This window comes from Brachionichthys hirsutus, chromosome 14 (assembly GCF_040956055.1).
Source record: "Brachionichthys hirsutus isolate HB-005 chromosome 14, CSIRO-AGI_Bhir_v1, whole genome shotgun sequence".
Lineage (NCBI taxonomy): Eukaryota > Metazoa > Chordata > Actinopteri > Lophiiformes > Brachionichthyidae > Brachionichthys > Brachionichthys hirsutus.
The window spans coordinates 10,536,713-10,549,151 of NC_090910.1; the positions used below are offsets into that span (position 1 = coordinate 10,536,713).

Sequence of the window (12,439 nt, forward strand, 5' to 3'; positions counted from 1 at the left end):
TTTGCTCTTGTCTCCCCGCCTCAGATTGCCAGATGGCTTCACTCAGCTCAGAGCGCTGGCTCACTTGGCACTCAATGACGTGTCTCTGCAGACGTTGCCCAACGACGTCGGAAAGTACGTACGCACGCACAGAAACGTATAGCGGGCCGTTTGGTGAGATAAAACCGAGATTTCACTCACATTTCTGGCTGTCATGGAGGAATCGGCTCTCTGCTGTACTCGGGCAGATGGAAGGAGACCCGTCTCTGTGCCAGGCAGCCCAGATGAACAGGCCTGCCATCTGACTAACCAACCTGCCCCCCCCCCATCCTTTCTATTCTTTGCCTGCCAACCCTTTTCACTGTCGCCCCTCCTTTTCCAGCCTTGCCAACCTCGTGACGTTGGAGCTCAGGGAGAACCTGCTGAAGTCTTTGCCCACGTAAGTGTCTCTCTCTCTCTCTCTCTCTGTGCACATGTACAGTATTGCTATTACCCAACACCTCCATCACATGTTAAGTAGGCTTCAAACATTCCTCTGAGTATGTCACGTCATGGGAATGAACGGTATGTCTTTGGCGTTGCAGTCTCACTGCTTGTGCTGTTTTTCTTCTGCAAATTCAGGTCGCTCTCGTTCCTGGTGAAACTGGAACAGCTGGACCTTGGCAGCAATGAACTGGAACTTTTAGTAAGTCAGCAACTCATCCCGAACTATATAACGCAAGATGTACTTAACAAACTCATTAAAATCTAGTAGTAGCGACGGCTGACGTGAATCCCTTTCTCAAATTCACACCTCGGCGATTACGTTCCGAACGGCGGTTTGCCCCGCTACACGCTGCAGAGCCGGTTTGCTGCCCCACAGCAAAGTCTGGTTGTTCTCACATAGACGATGCCTCATGATGCAACAATGCCAGAGGCCGAACATGTGGTTGATCATACGATGAAACATTACCGGCGTGCACGTCTGCTCTGAGCCACCGCTTCACTGACATTGGAGCATTTACACATTAATGTGAGCAGATTTTCGGAGACTCGAGGGCAGTCTACATTTGCTGTGTGAAAGAAAATGAGGTTTTTGGCCTCTTATCAATCAATATTCTAGCACCTGTCTACAGTAAAATGTTTAGCTGCCTGTAATCGACCCCTGTGAGCAGCTTCTTGTCCTCCAATGTATCTGCATTTGCAGCAGGCAGGCACTGACTTTCTTCCTCTTGTCATTCTTTCTACTTCTGTTAGCCGGACACCCTGGGTGCCCTCCCCAACCTGAGGGAGCTCTGGCTGGACCGGAACCAGCTGTCCTCATTACCAGCAGTAAGTGTGGATTAAAGAAAAGCCTTCATAACTGGCCTTTTGGGAAGGACCGTGTATGTTTTCTTTAATATGTCGCTCACTCACGCACAGAAATAAGTTCCGTTGGTCGACTTCTTCGTTTGTTTTCCTGAATATAATGATGCTATTGGTATTTATTGTGTGTGTGTGTAGGAGCTGGGGAACCTCCGGAGGCTGGTGTGTCTGGACGTGTCAGAGAATCGTCTGGAGGAGCTTCCCTCGGAGCTAAATGGCCTCCTGGCTCTCACTGACCTGCTGCTCACGCAGAACGCGTTGGAGGCCGTCCCAGACAGCATAGGTCGGTAACACGAGGAGGACATTGTCCCAGCGAGGACTCGGACTGTTAATGAGTAAATACCAGTGAAATCGTTGCACAACGGTTTGCGATCCTCACAGATGGGGTTTTACAACTCTGGAAAAATGTCTACAAGTATTCTAGTATTCCAGGAGGAGCGTATACTTGTATTTTTTTTTATTTGCCTGTGCAGCTCCGTGCCAGCCGTCACGTTTTCGTTGCAGCAAACTGCAGCTTTTATTTAGCGTTGTGATTTTGTGGAAGCAGGTTACGTTGTTCACCACTGCTGGGCTAAAAGAGCGCGAGATCTCAAATACGAAAGTCTGAAAACTAAGTAAACCTGGACAGGTTTATAATAAGAGCAGCACCGCCCTCTCCTGGAGACATGGTGTAAGTGACGACTAGTGTCCAAGCTAGCAGGATTCTTACCAGTTCTTTTTTCTGCATGTCTCTTTGTCCAGGGTTCCTGAAACAGTTGTCCATCTTGAAGGTGGACCAGAACAGACTGACCCACCTGACTGATTCAATGGGAGAGTGCGAGAACCTCACAGAACTCGTCTTGACGGAGAACCTTTTGCAGGTACCGCGAAGAGCATCCTTGCTCTGACCCAGTATCTGAAGGCTGTTGATACCGAGGTCCGTCTAACATCTGCTAAGCTCATTCGTTAACGGCTTCTCTTTTCCTCCCTCTTAAGTCGCTTCCTCGCTCGCTGGGCAAGCTGAAGAAGCTGACGAACCTGAATGTAGACCGCAACCGCTTGGGAACTGTTCCCAAAGAGCTGGGGGGTTGTGCCAGCCTGAACGTTCTCTCGCTGAGAGACAACCGCCTGGGCAAACTTCCCGCGGAGCTCGCGGACGCCACTGAGCTACATGTGCTGGACGTCGCTGGAAACCGGTAACCTCGTTTAGCTCCCCGGACTGTCAACGAATACAAAGCAGCTCTTTGTTCCAAGAGCAAAGATGTCTGCCATTGTCTCCTGTCATTAAAGGCGTCTCCATTTCACTTCTTCAGGCTCATATTTTCAGTGATTTTTACCCTCGTCCTTTCTCTCTTGTCCAGATTACAAAACCTGCCTTTTGCCCTGACCAACCTCAATCTGAAGGCCATGTGGCTCGCGGAGAACCAGTCGCAGCCGATGCTCAAGTTCCAGACGGAGGACGATGAACACACTGGAGAGAAGGTGTTGACCTGCTATTTGCTGCCCCAGCAGCCTTCTCCAAGCCTCGGTAAGGAGTCGGTAAAATGCAGTCTCACCCAGATCACAATGCAACGGTGTTGTTTTATAGCGATTCAACTCCGTGGCTCGCCTTGTCTCCACCGCGTCTTATTTTCCGCAGAGAACTTGTTGCAGAACAGCGTGGATGACAGCTGGACTGACAGCAACCTGAACAGAGTGTCAGTGATTCAGTTCCAGGAGGAGGCCAAAGCAGAGGAAGAGGATGACGAGGCTGCGGCGGACCACAGAGTGAGCAGTCGCGGCAATCTCGCCCGAGATGCTCGGCATCCCCGTGGTGGTGGAACCCACGTTTACGCTCTTCTTCGTCTCAGGGCCTTCAGCGCAGGGCCACGCCACACCCCAGTGAGCTGAAGGTGATGAAGAAGGTGATCGAAGAGAGGCGGAACGAAGCTTTCACATCACGACCCGATGGAGAAGAAGAGTCCATCGACCTGCAGGTATCAGGGCTTGTTGCTGTGTGACGTGGATCACCTTCTGGAGTGCGTAGACGAAAGGCGCTTCTGGTTTCTGGTTTTAGGAGAAGCGGCTCAGTGACCTTTCCAATCAGAGCCGTGACTCTCAGGTGTCCAATAGCACGCTGTCAGCCACCTCCCACGAGGAGAGGCGCAATGTGACTATTGCCTCGCAGAGAGAGGACTTGGTAGACGGCCACTACCCTCGGGAAGAGGAAGAGCTGGATGAGATGGAGGTGGAGTACATCGAGGTAAACATTTACAATATCTTTTTGACTTTGCTATAAAAGAAAATCGTTATGGCTGCCCCCCCCCCCCCCTTTCAACAAATTGGATCTCTGCCCTGCTTTTCTCCAGCCCACAGTGCACTTTGCAGAAGAGCCCATCATCCGTGGTGGAGACGAAGAGGAAGACGGCGAGAGGAGTGAGGAAGAGGACGAAAGGCCTGCCTTTCCCACGGAGAAGCAGCGTCTGATCAGAAAGGACACGCCGCACTACAAGAAGCACTTCAAAATCACCAAGCTGCCGAAGCCCGAGGCCGTGGCGGCGCTGCTGCAGGGCTTCAGCCCCGATGGCCTCAAGCCCCCGACCCCCCAAGCCGCCGAGGGCGACGACGACGAGGAGGAGGAGGAGGAGGAGGAAGAAGAAAGTCTCGGCACCCCTCTGCACCGTCGCAGGACAGAGGAGCTCGAGGTCAACTCCAGTCAAGTGAAGGTAAAGGAGGGGTCGCAATGGTTTCATGTTCTCTGTAGACGCGCGCTGGCCGTAGACACGCAGGAGCCTGATGCAGCAGGACATCGAGCAGCGCGGCTATCGTGTTGCACATCAAGTCATTTTTAATGCTTAGAATAAATGAATATACACTTTCCTTGCGCATTGCCTCTATGCAAACACTGTACGCATAGAGCGCTCTCACCGCCTTGCTAGCCGCATTCCGTTTGGAGCGCTTATGAAGTTAGCGGCTTCGCATGCAAAGGTCATTCTTCCGAATGACGGCCGCCGCCCTCCAGCTGTGAATCAATCCCTCTGCAGTCGATTCTGTGCTTCCGGTTGAATTGGATTATATCGGCGCTTTTCTTTCGTATATGTGTATGAATATGAGTGAAGACTGCTCTGGCACCGCTGAAGAAATTAATCGGTCTTATTGATCTCATGATTACATCGCATTTGGGCCGAATCTAAGTCAACATTTCGATTGATCCTGCTGGTTGTAGAAGGCCTGCGATCAGACGCTATCGTCTCACCTACCGGTAATCTGTTGTGTCGCTGACCTCAGTTCGACCAGAACATTTATTGGCAGAGCCGGACTGAAGGACCCGGAGAGTCTTTGTGTCTTCAGATTATAATCTTTTGCGAATGTTACAGTTTTTCTAGTGTTTTACTTTTTTCAAACCAAGATGAAACGCTTTGATTTCCTTCCGCCCTTTTTTTGTTGAACTTTCTGTAAATGGCTTTTGGAAAGTCATCTTGTGGAAGATTTTTTTTTGCTTTTTATAGCCTTAAAATGTTCTATAATCTTGTACAGTGTTGCTTTGAACTCGAGGAACTGTTTTATTAAACGCTTGCTACTGGAGGAGTTTGCTTTCCGTGGTTTGGAGGCTGCTCAGTTTTGGCTGTGGGAGCTTTTTCGCCTTCTCTCGTCCGCTCTCTCTTCGCCGTGTGGAGCTCAAGCCCTTGGTCTCTGCCTGTATTTGCTTCTGGTGGCTGGGGGGGGGGGGAGTAAAGTCATTTCAAGGTGAACTAGAAAAGTCCACATTAACCTGCAGAGCAGACGGGAGGGGGCGTGCTTGGTGAAATTTACAGACGCGTTGAGGGTGGTTCGTTTTTCTTTTCATTTGGTGTGTGTGGGGAGCGCATTTTAATTTTAGCCTGACTAATCCGCATGCCTCTCGCTGGTTCCTGTCCTAACAGGGGGTGTCATTTGATCAAGTCAATAATCTGCTGATTGAACCTGCTCGAATTGAGGAGGAAGAGGTCTGTACATACTATTTCCCGTCCAATCTCTCTTCCCGTCCTTCACTCACCCACTCATTCGCCCACCTGTATGCAGAGGTAGCACCTGCAGGAAGTCCACGGTGACCCCCAACGATCAGGGACTCCCTAACCACAACTCATAAGACGAGCGGCGTGGCAGAACTAGATGAAGGACGAGTCATGTTTCACACTAAATCTTTTCCTCTGGTTTTGCAGCCTCTAATCGCGTTTTAGTCGGACGGCTTTGAGGTCCTGACGTATTTAATTCCACGTCTGTTAATTCACTTTAAGATTATGAGGCTCGTAATTTCCGTGTAGTTTAAAGCTTGAGTAGTTTTACTCGGCACCAGTTGATGATTTAACACGCAGGAGCAATTTAAATGCATTAGTCGCAGCTAATGACGAACAAAATGGTTCTTAAAGGATTAATCAACCCTTTTTTATGAATCGTGTGATGCAGCGGAGGAATGTGTGGGGCACATCTTTATCGGACAGCGCCAGGGGGGCGATAGTTCCCACCCGCAGGACGTTACAGGGAGCATTCGCATGTCCGTTGTAGCCATGGCGATACATCCCCAGTCCAGCATCGTGTTCTGCCACGCTTCGTCTCTGTCCTCCTGCTTCTGCCTGCTTTGCTCCTTTCCATCCCATCCATGCTGTGTTGCCCTGAGTGGATGCGCTGTGATGAGGCAAGTCTTCCTCACCTGCTTCCTCCAGGTGGGCCCCTTTTTTTTGTTTTCTCCTTCTTCTACAGTCGATCGCAGGTAATTCAGCCGCCAACCCGAGGAAGAGCTCCAGATTGTTGAAGATGGATGACGCTTCCTGCTCCGTACTCCGCTCTAACTGTTAATAAATGTAGTCACGTGAAGAGGCGCACGGCCGTCATGTGGAGGATTTGAAACTATACGAGATGTAAATGTGTATGAACTGTTTATTCTCGGCGAAGAACGTTCTCATTTTATGGTCCTGTAGTTTCAGCTGAATTGATTGAAGTTGAAGTTCTTTGTCTGTTGCTACGACGACACCACGACGGCGCCCTCATCCAGGACGCGGCATTCTTCTCATCTACCCCTTCACGTTTCCTCTTTTCCTTCCACCTCTCGCTCTTTTTTTTTTGGTCTTCATTCCTCCCCTTTTTGCATGGCTTGCGAGAATGCAGTATAGATAGTGTGTTGTTTTAGTGTTTACCTCACACACACACACACACACACACACACACACGCACACGCACACGCACACACTTTCAGAAAGGTTTAAACCTCTGAATCAAACTGAAAATGGTTTGATCCCGAACACAAATAGTAGCATTGTGGGCTAGTCTGTCCTGAGCCGGGGGGGTGTCTGGAGGCGCTTCACCCGCTGTGCTGACACCCCCTCCTTGACTTGCAGCACACCTTGACCATCCAGAGACAAACGGGCGGCCTGGGCATCAGCATCGCCGGAGGGAGGGGGTCCACGCCCTACAAGGGAGACGATGAGGTCAGACGGACGTCCGGATCGGCTGGAGAAATCCAAATCCATCGGTCACACAACTTTTGCTTCCTTGTCTTTAGGGGATATTCATCTCCCGAGTGTCTGAGGACGGTCCTGCAGCCAGAGCCGGGGTGAAAGTGGGAGACAAGCTCCTGGAGGTACAGCACTTCTCTGTTTTCCAGTCATCCGTTTGATGTAAGAATGGCGCAGGCAGCTCACCCATCCGTTTGTTTCAGGTGAACGGCGTGGACCTCCACGAGGCGGAGCATCACGCCGCAGTCGAAGCGCTCCGCAGCTCCGGCGAAACGGTTTCCATGTCGGTGCTGCGGGAGCGCATGGTGGAACCGGAGAACGCCATCACGACCACGCCGCTGAGGCCGGAGGACGACTACTTCCCGCGGGAGAGACGGAGCAGTGGCCTCGCCTTCAGCCTGGAGGCGACCCCCAGCGGGCCTCAGCAGCGACTCGCCGCCTGCCTGATCCGAAACGACAGGGGGCTGGGATTCAGCATCGCAGGGGGCAAAGGCTCCACGCCGTATCGGACGGGAGACGCGGTGAGAATCGGCCGTCGTCGTCGTCGTTTATCCGTCGGGTAGATCGTGGGAATGCGGAATCCACCGCCGCAACGGCTAAACGGCAGGAACACGGCGGAAACGTCCACCGCAGTAGCCGTCTCGGTCACGGGGATCTTTCCGTCGCGGCGTCTATTCTAGCTGCAGCGTGTCCGGCCGTCACCACGGAGACGGAGATATGAATAGTCTAGCCTCGACACCGGATAGTTCAGCCAGAATCGGACGGGCTGAGGCGTGTATTTGGGTTCGGCGCCGCGCTGCGTTTGCAGCTCCTGCTGCTCATCGAGCACACGAAGAGGAAAGGAGCGGTGAGCGTGAGGATTCAACGGGGGGGGGGGCACAGGAGACTTGTATGTTAAATATATATTTGTTTGTGTAATAATTCATTCATCTGCTTCTAAATGTCCTTCCTCGGTTTTAGGGAATCTACATCTCTCGCATCGCAGACGGAGGAGCGGCGCACCGGGACAGCACGCTGCGAGTCGGAGACAGGGTGATCTCTGTGAGTAGGACACGCCCCCCCCCCCCTCTCATCCTTGCGTATATATTTAAATGAGGCGTTCCCGTTTTGATGGCGTCTCCATGGTTGGGTTCTTACTGTTGATTCAGATCAACGGCGTAGACATGACAGAGGCCAGGCACGACCAGGCAGTAGCGCTCCTCACTGGCACCTCCCCCACCATCGCCCTGCTGGTGGAGCGAGACCCAAAAGCACCGGGGGGCTCTCCAGGTCAATCCAGGGCCAGAGCCCACTCCCCTCCACCGCCGGAGCCATCGGACTCGCCGGACCAGGAGGAGGAAGGCCTTAACCTGCACGGGAACCACCTGAGCCAGATGCAGGATGAGTATCCCATTGAGGTGAGGACTTGGAGCGACTTGGAGCGACTTGGAGCAGCTCTAGATGTGGACGTTACCCAGAGTTCAATGAATTAGGCTTGTGAAGTATTTCCTTTGTGCTACATCTCATTGTCTGCAACCAACGCCAACAGGAAGTGACCCTGGTGAAGTCCGGCGGCCCTCTAGGCCTGAGCATCGTGGGGGGCAGCGACCACGCCAGTCACCCGTTCGGTATCAGTGAGCCCGGGGTGTTCATCTCAAAGGTGAAAACTGGTGACGTTTAAACGCTCTGTAATTCGGATGCGTCCAGCGTCTCACGCTCTACTGAATCTCACCGCCAGGTGATCCCTCACGGCCTGGCGTGCCAAAGCGGCCTGCGCGTCGGCGACCGCATATTGGAAGTGAACGGCATCGACCTGCGTCACGCCACGCACCAGGAAGCCGTGCGGTCCCTGTTGTCCAACAAGCAGGAGATCCGCATGTTGGTGCGGAGGGATCCGTCGCCGCCCGGGATGCAGGTGAGGCATCGGCGTCGGCGTGACGACGGGAAAAGGAATGATGACTCAAATTTGTGTCGCCGCAGGAAATCGTGATCCACAAACAGCCCGGGGAGAAGCTCGGCATCAGCATACGTGGAGGAGCCAAAGGTCACGCAGGAAACCCGTTTGACGCCACGGACGAGGGCATCTTCATCTCCAAGGTCATCATCACATTATTAGATCGATTTCTTTATTTTACGGCGTTTTCCTCACATCTAAAGGACTCTTAGCTCCGATTAGCTGCAGCTTCGACTGAGGTCGTTATTAAAAACAGGTCAGTTCCAGCGGCGCCGCGGCGAGAGACGGCCGACTGCAGGTCGGCATGCGCATCCTGGAGGTGAACAACCACAGCCTGCTGGGGATGACGCACACGGAGGCGGTGCGGGTTCTCCGCGCCGTCGGCGACTCCCTGGGAATGCTGGTGTGTGACGGCTTCGACCCGAGGAAGGTTGCTGCTGTCGAGGTAAAATACCGCGGAAAGGAAATCAAGCGAATCCGATGAATTGAGATGATGCTAAATAAAACACCGCTTCCTCTCGATTTCGTGTATGAAAAAAATTAAAAAAAGCCATGTTTCTGGTCCGTTTCCAGGCGTCTCCCGGCATCATCGCCAACCCGTTTGCAACGGGCATCGTCCGCAAGAACAGCCTGGAAAGCATCTCATCGATCGACCGAGATCTGAGCCCGGAGGAGATCGACATCATGCAGAAGGTGCGGCGCGGTTTCAATGCCGGCTTATGGCGCGGCGCGTTGCGGTAACTGGGAGTGGTAAGGATTTAAATCTCTCCTCCAGGAGTCGGAGATGGTGAGAGAGACGTCGCAGTGGGAGCGAGAAGACATGGAAAAAGTGGTGAGTGACGCAGGAGGAAAGCCGTTGCGGTTTTGGGGACTGTCGAGGGTTAATTGTGCGTCGGCTCGGATCGAGGGTGACGCTGTAGAGGTCGACGCCCAGCTGGGCCCGTCGTTTTTTTTTCTGCTCCCGTAGCGAATGAACAGAGAGAACTTTCTAACGTGTGCGGATTCTATCCTTTCTTTCCCTTCTGTTTCTCTCTCTCTTTCACCTTTGGTGCGTTTGGTGTGACGTAAACTCATCCTTTCATCCCGTCTCTCACTCTCATGGCATTATTGTGTGTCTGGGTGTCTTCCCTTCAAACCTCCTCCTCCTCCTCCTCTTCCTCTCTTTGGTGAAGGAGCGTATGCGCTTGGAGCGAGAGGAGGCAACTCGCCTGCTAGAAGAGGAGACTGAGGTGAGACACTCTTCATCAGGAGGCCTGCGGACGAACCTCGACTGCGACCGCGGGCCGCAGGGTTTCCTTGTTGCCGCGGCGCTTTCGTAGCTTTTTATCTTTATGCTTTACGCGCCGTTAGGGACCGTTATTTTGTCTTCTCGTCGGATTTCCTGACAATAAACTTGTAGAAAGTCACCAGACGGGAACTGCTGTAGGTTCTCTCCTCCAGTAAGACCGATTCTCATTCAGTCACCTCCTTTCTGGACCTCAACCGAGTCCCTTCTCACCTCTTGTTTCCTATTTATTTCTCTTTCAGAACATGCGCTCTGGACCTCTAAAACTCGACTACAAAACTCTGGCAGCACTTCCCACCACCAGCCTGCAGAAGATCAATCGGGTAAGCCTCCCGTCGTCGCGTTCTTCAGGCAGCAGGCGACGACCGGCTGGTAGAAGTCCGGTCTGAGGGGCGAGTTCACGCCTCCAGTTGTACATTGCTTGTGTTTGTGTGCGTGCCATGTTGGAAATGGGCCTTTGTGGCTCAGAATAGACCCGCCTCCTGGAATCCTGAATAGTATTTATATCCGGGGGGGGGAACTGAGCGACCCAAAGCCGGCCGCTTGCCGCTCCGGAAGCAGGAATGTCAGCAGCGTTCCATGTGCGATAACGCCGCAGACAACATTGCAAATGGGCCGGACTTTAAAAATAAAAAGCCATGTCGGTGTGAAGTTGAAGGTCATTCAGTGAAATTCTGACTGGGAAAACGTAAAATAAAGAAAGGAGTAACGAAAGGCGTCCAGAGAGCAGGAACCGTCCCGGCTGACATGTGGAGGAAGGGAACAGCTGCCGACGTGTGATATTTTAAACTTCTACTGGCTCTGAATGGGATTGGGCCTCTTGGGTGGGGGTGGGGTGCCAGACAGGGGGCGAGGGGAGTGTCATCCAAAAACGAGCAGACGCGTGTTCTCAGAGTTGAGACGCGCGGCGTTGTCCCCCTCGCCATCTCACAGGTAAATGGATTCTCATTTCTCGGTTGTGTTCCGTCTCTTTTACGCTGATTGGACGCCGTCGTTTGGTTTGAGACCCGCTTAGACCCGGATATTCCTGCGTGCTGAAAGACCGTTTGAGTAGAGTTTGTGGTACCGTAACAAATTCAGCAGAAGAACACTGAGCGTTCGAGCCCGACTCTTTTCCCGCTTTGTCCTTGAAGCCGCCGTTGGAGAGAGGAAGCGTTTATCGTTTCATTAGGAACAGGAACTCCGCTTGTTTAAATATTCTTCAGTTACCACCGGATCCTAGTTCCCTTGTCGATCAGCTCGTCCCAGCGTGGTCGTCACGGTGACCAACCGGTAGCCTCGCACCAGCTGTCCTCACAGGGTCGGCGCCCTAAAGGGCACTGGAACGCATTCCACCCCAGTGACCCTCATCATTGGAGAGTTAGAGGGAGCCCACGTCACAGCCTCACAATGTCGGACGTATTCTTAGTTTGGCTATTTCGATGATCGGCGGTTATGTCGAGGTCACGGCCAAATGCATTCCAAGGTCGGGTTAGTTAGAGAATAAGATGTGAACGTTCTAACGCCACACATTTACGATACCGATCTGGTTTCTCCTCCTCCTCAGAAGGAGTTGCCCCGGGTGCAGGAGTCAGAATGTCTAGCTTGTGCGATAGTGCTGTTATTTAAGGCGGCGGGCCCGCCGGCGTGGGCTGCAGCAACGCCGTGTCCCCCGGCAGCCGGCAGCGGTTAATGCAGCGCGGTCGGGGATTCAGGAAAGGGTTAACCGTGTGGAGCTTCTGCTGGAGACGCAGAAACAAAAGCCTTAAACTGTTAGCGGCTATGTTAGCGAGGCTAGCTTCTGGTGGATGGATGCTGCGTAATAAACGATCTCTTCCTCTCTCCAGTCCTTTAACGTTCTGATAAACTCCGCTTGACTTTTAGTGACCGTTTGTCCTTTCAGTCTTTGCTCTGTGCCCCCCCCCCCCTCTCTGCCTCTGTCCAGTCCCCGCCCCCTGTAAGTCTAGCTGCTCCCATGGAGGCCCCCCTGCCAGCCCGGTACGGATCCCCCTTAGAGCCTCTGGGCCCCTTAAACCTCCACGTGGAACCCGAGTCCCGTCCCAGTCTGAACACGGCCCCCCTCCAGTCTGACCGGGCCGATTACCTTCACGGACCCCGGCTCCTCCCCCCTCGTGCTGACGGCGGCGGGTCGTCGACGACCATTAGTTCATCGACCTGCGGCGCCGAAGACGAGGAATGCCTGGTGGACTCTCAGCCAATCAGCTTCAACGAGAACCCCTTCTTAGTGGCTAACCGTAGAGGGAAGGGCCGTCCTGCCGGGCAGCGGATCCTGTCGGGACCTCCCGTGGGCTACGGGAAGGAGGGGCAGCTTCAGCCCTGGTTGTTCAGCAAGGCAAGCTGCCTTGCCCGAGGGTGGTTTGGAGGGCAGCATGGTGTGTTCGCTCGCCGTTTGCTGTGTGGCGCCGAGGCTTTCGAACTCGCCCGTTAACCGAAGCGCTGCTTCGTGGC

General features: G+C 53.2%; 1 protein-coding gene across 1 annotated transcript in view; it reads left to right on the forward strand.

Moving 5' to 3' along the window:
* Nucleotides 1-12,439, forward strand: part of scrib (scribble planar cell polarity protein) — a 34,069-nt gene that overhangs the window by 15,325 nt on the left and 6,305 nt on the right. The window contains exons 4-28 of the mRNA XM_068747791.1: nucleotides 25-114; nucleotides 362-418; nucleotides 601-664; nucleotides 1,216-1,290; nucleotides 1,462-1,606; nucleotides 2,065-2,183; nucleotides 2,299-2,498; nucleotides 2,664-2,830; nucleotides 2,942-3,069; nucleotides 3,153-3,278; nucleotides 3,359-3,544; nucleotides 3,651-4,007; nucleotides 5,205-5,267; nucleotides 6,657-6,746; nucleotides 6,821-6,898; nucleotides 6,977-7,294; nucleotides 7,734-7,814; nucleotides 7,922-8,170; nucleotides 8,302-8,412; nucleotides 8,491-8,667; nucleotides 8,733-8,849; nucleotides 8,963-9,151; nucleotides 9,280-9,399; nucleotides 9,482-9,538; nucleotides 10,234-10,314. Coding sequence (XP_068603892.1) covers nucleotides 25-114; nucleotides 362-418; nucleotides 601-664; nucleotides 1,216-1,290; nucleotides 1,462-1,606; nucleotides 2,065-2,183; nucleotides 2,299-2,498; nucleotides 2,664-2,830; nucleotides 2,942-3,069; nucleotides 3,153-3,278; nucleotides 3,359-3,544; nucleotides 3,651-4,007; nucleotides 5,205-5,267; nucleotides 6,657-6,746; nucleotides 6,821-6,898; nucleotides 6,977-7,294; nucleotides 7,734-7,814; nucleotides 7,922-8,170; nucleotides 8,302-8,412; nucleotides 8,491-8,667; nucleotides 8,733-8,849; nucleotides 8,963-9,151; nucleotides 9,280-9,399; nucleotides 9,482-9,538; nucleotides 10,234-10,314 — 3,445 coding nt within the window. The remainder of the gene's footprint in view (nucleotides 1-24; nucleotides 115-361; nucleotides 419-600; nucleotides 665-1,215; nucleotides 1,291-1,461; nucleotides 1,607-2,064; nucleotides 2,184-2,298; nucleotides 2,499-2,663; nucleotides 2,831-2,941; nucleotides 3,070-3,152; nucleotides 3,279-3,358; nucleotides 3,545-3,650; nucleotides 4,008-5,204; nucleotides 5,268-6,656; nucleotides 6,747-6,820; nucleotides 6,899-6,976; nucleotides 7,295-7,733; nucleotides 7,815-7,921; nucleotides 8,171-8,301; nucleotides 8,413-8,490; nucleotides 8,668-8,732; nucleotides 8,850-8,962; nucleotides 9,152-9,279; nucleotides 9,400-9,481; nucleotides 9,539-10,233; nucleotides 10,315-12,439) is intronic.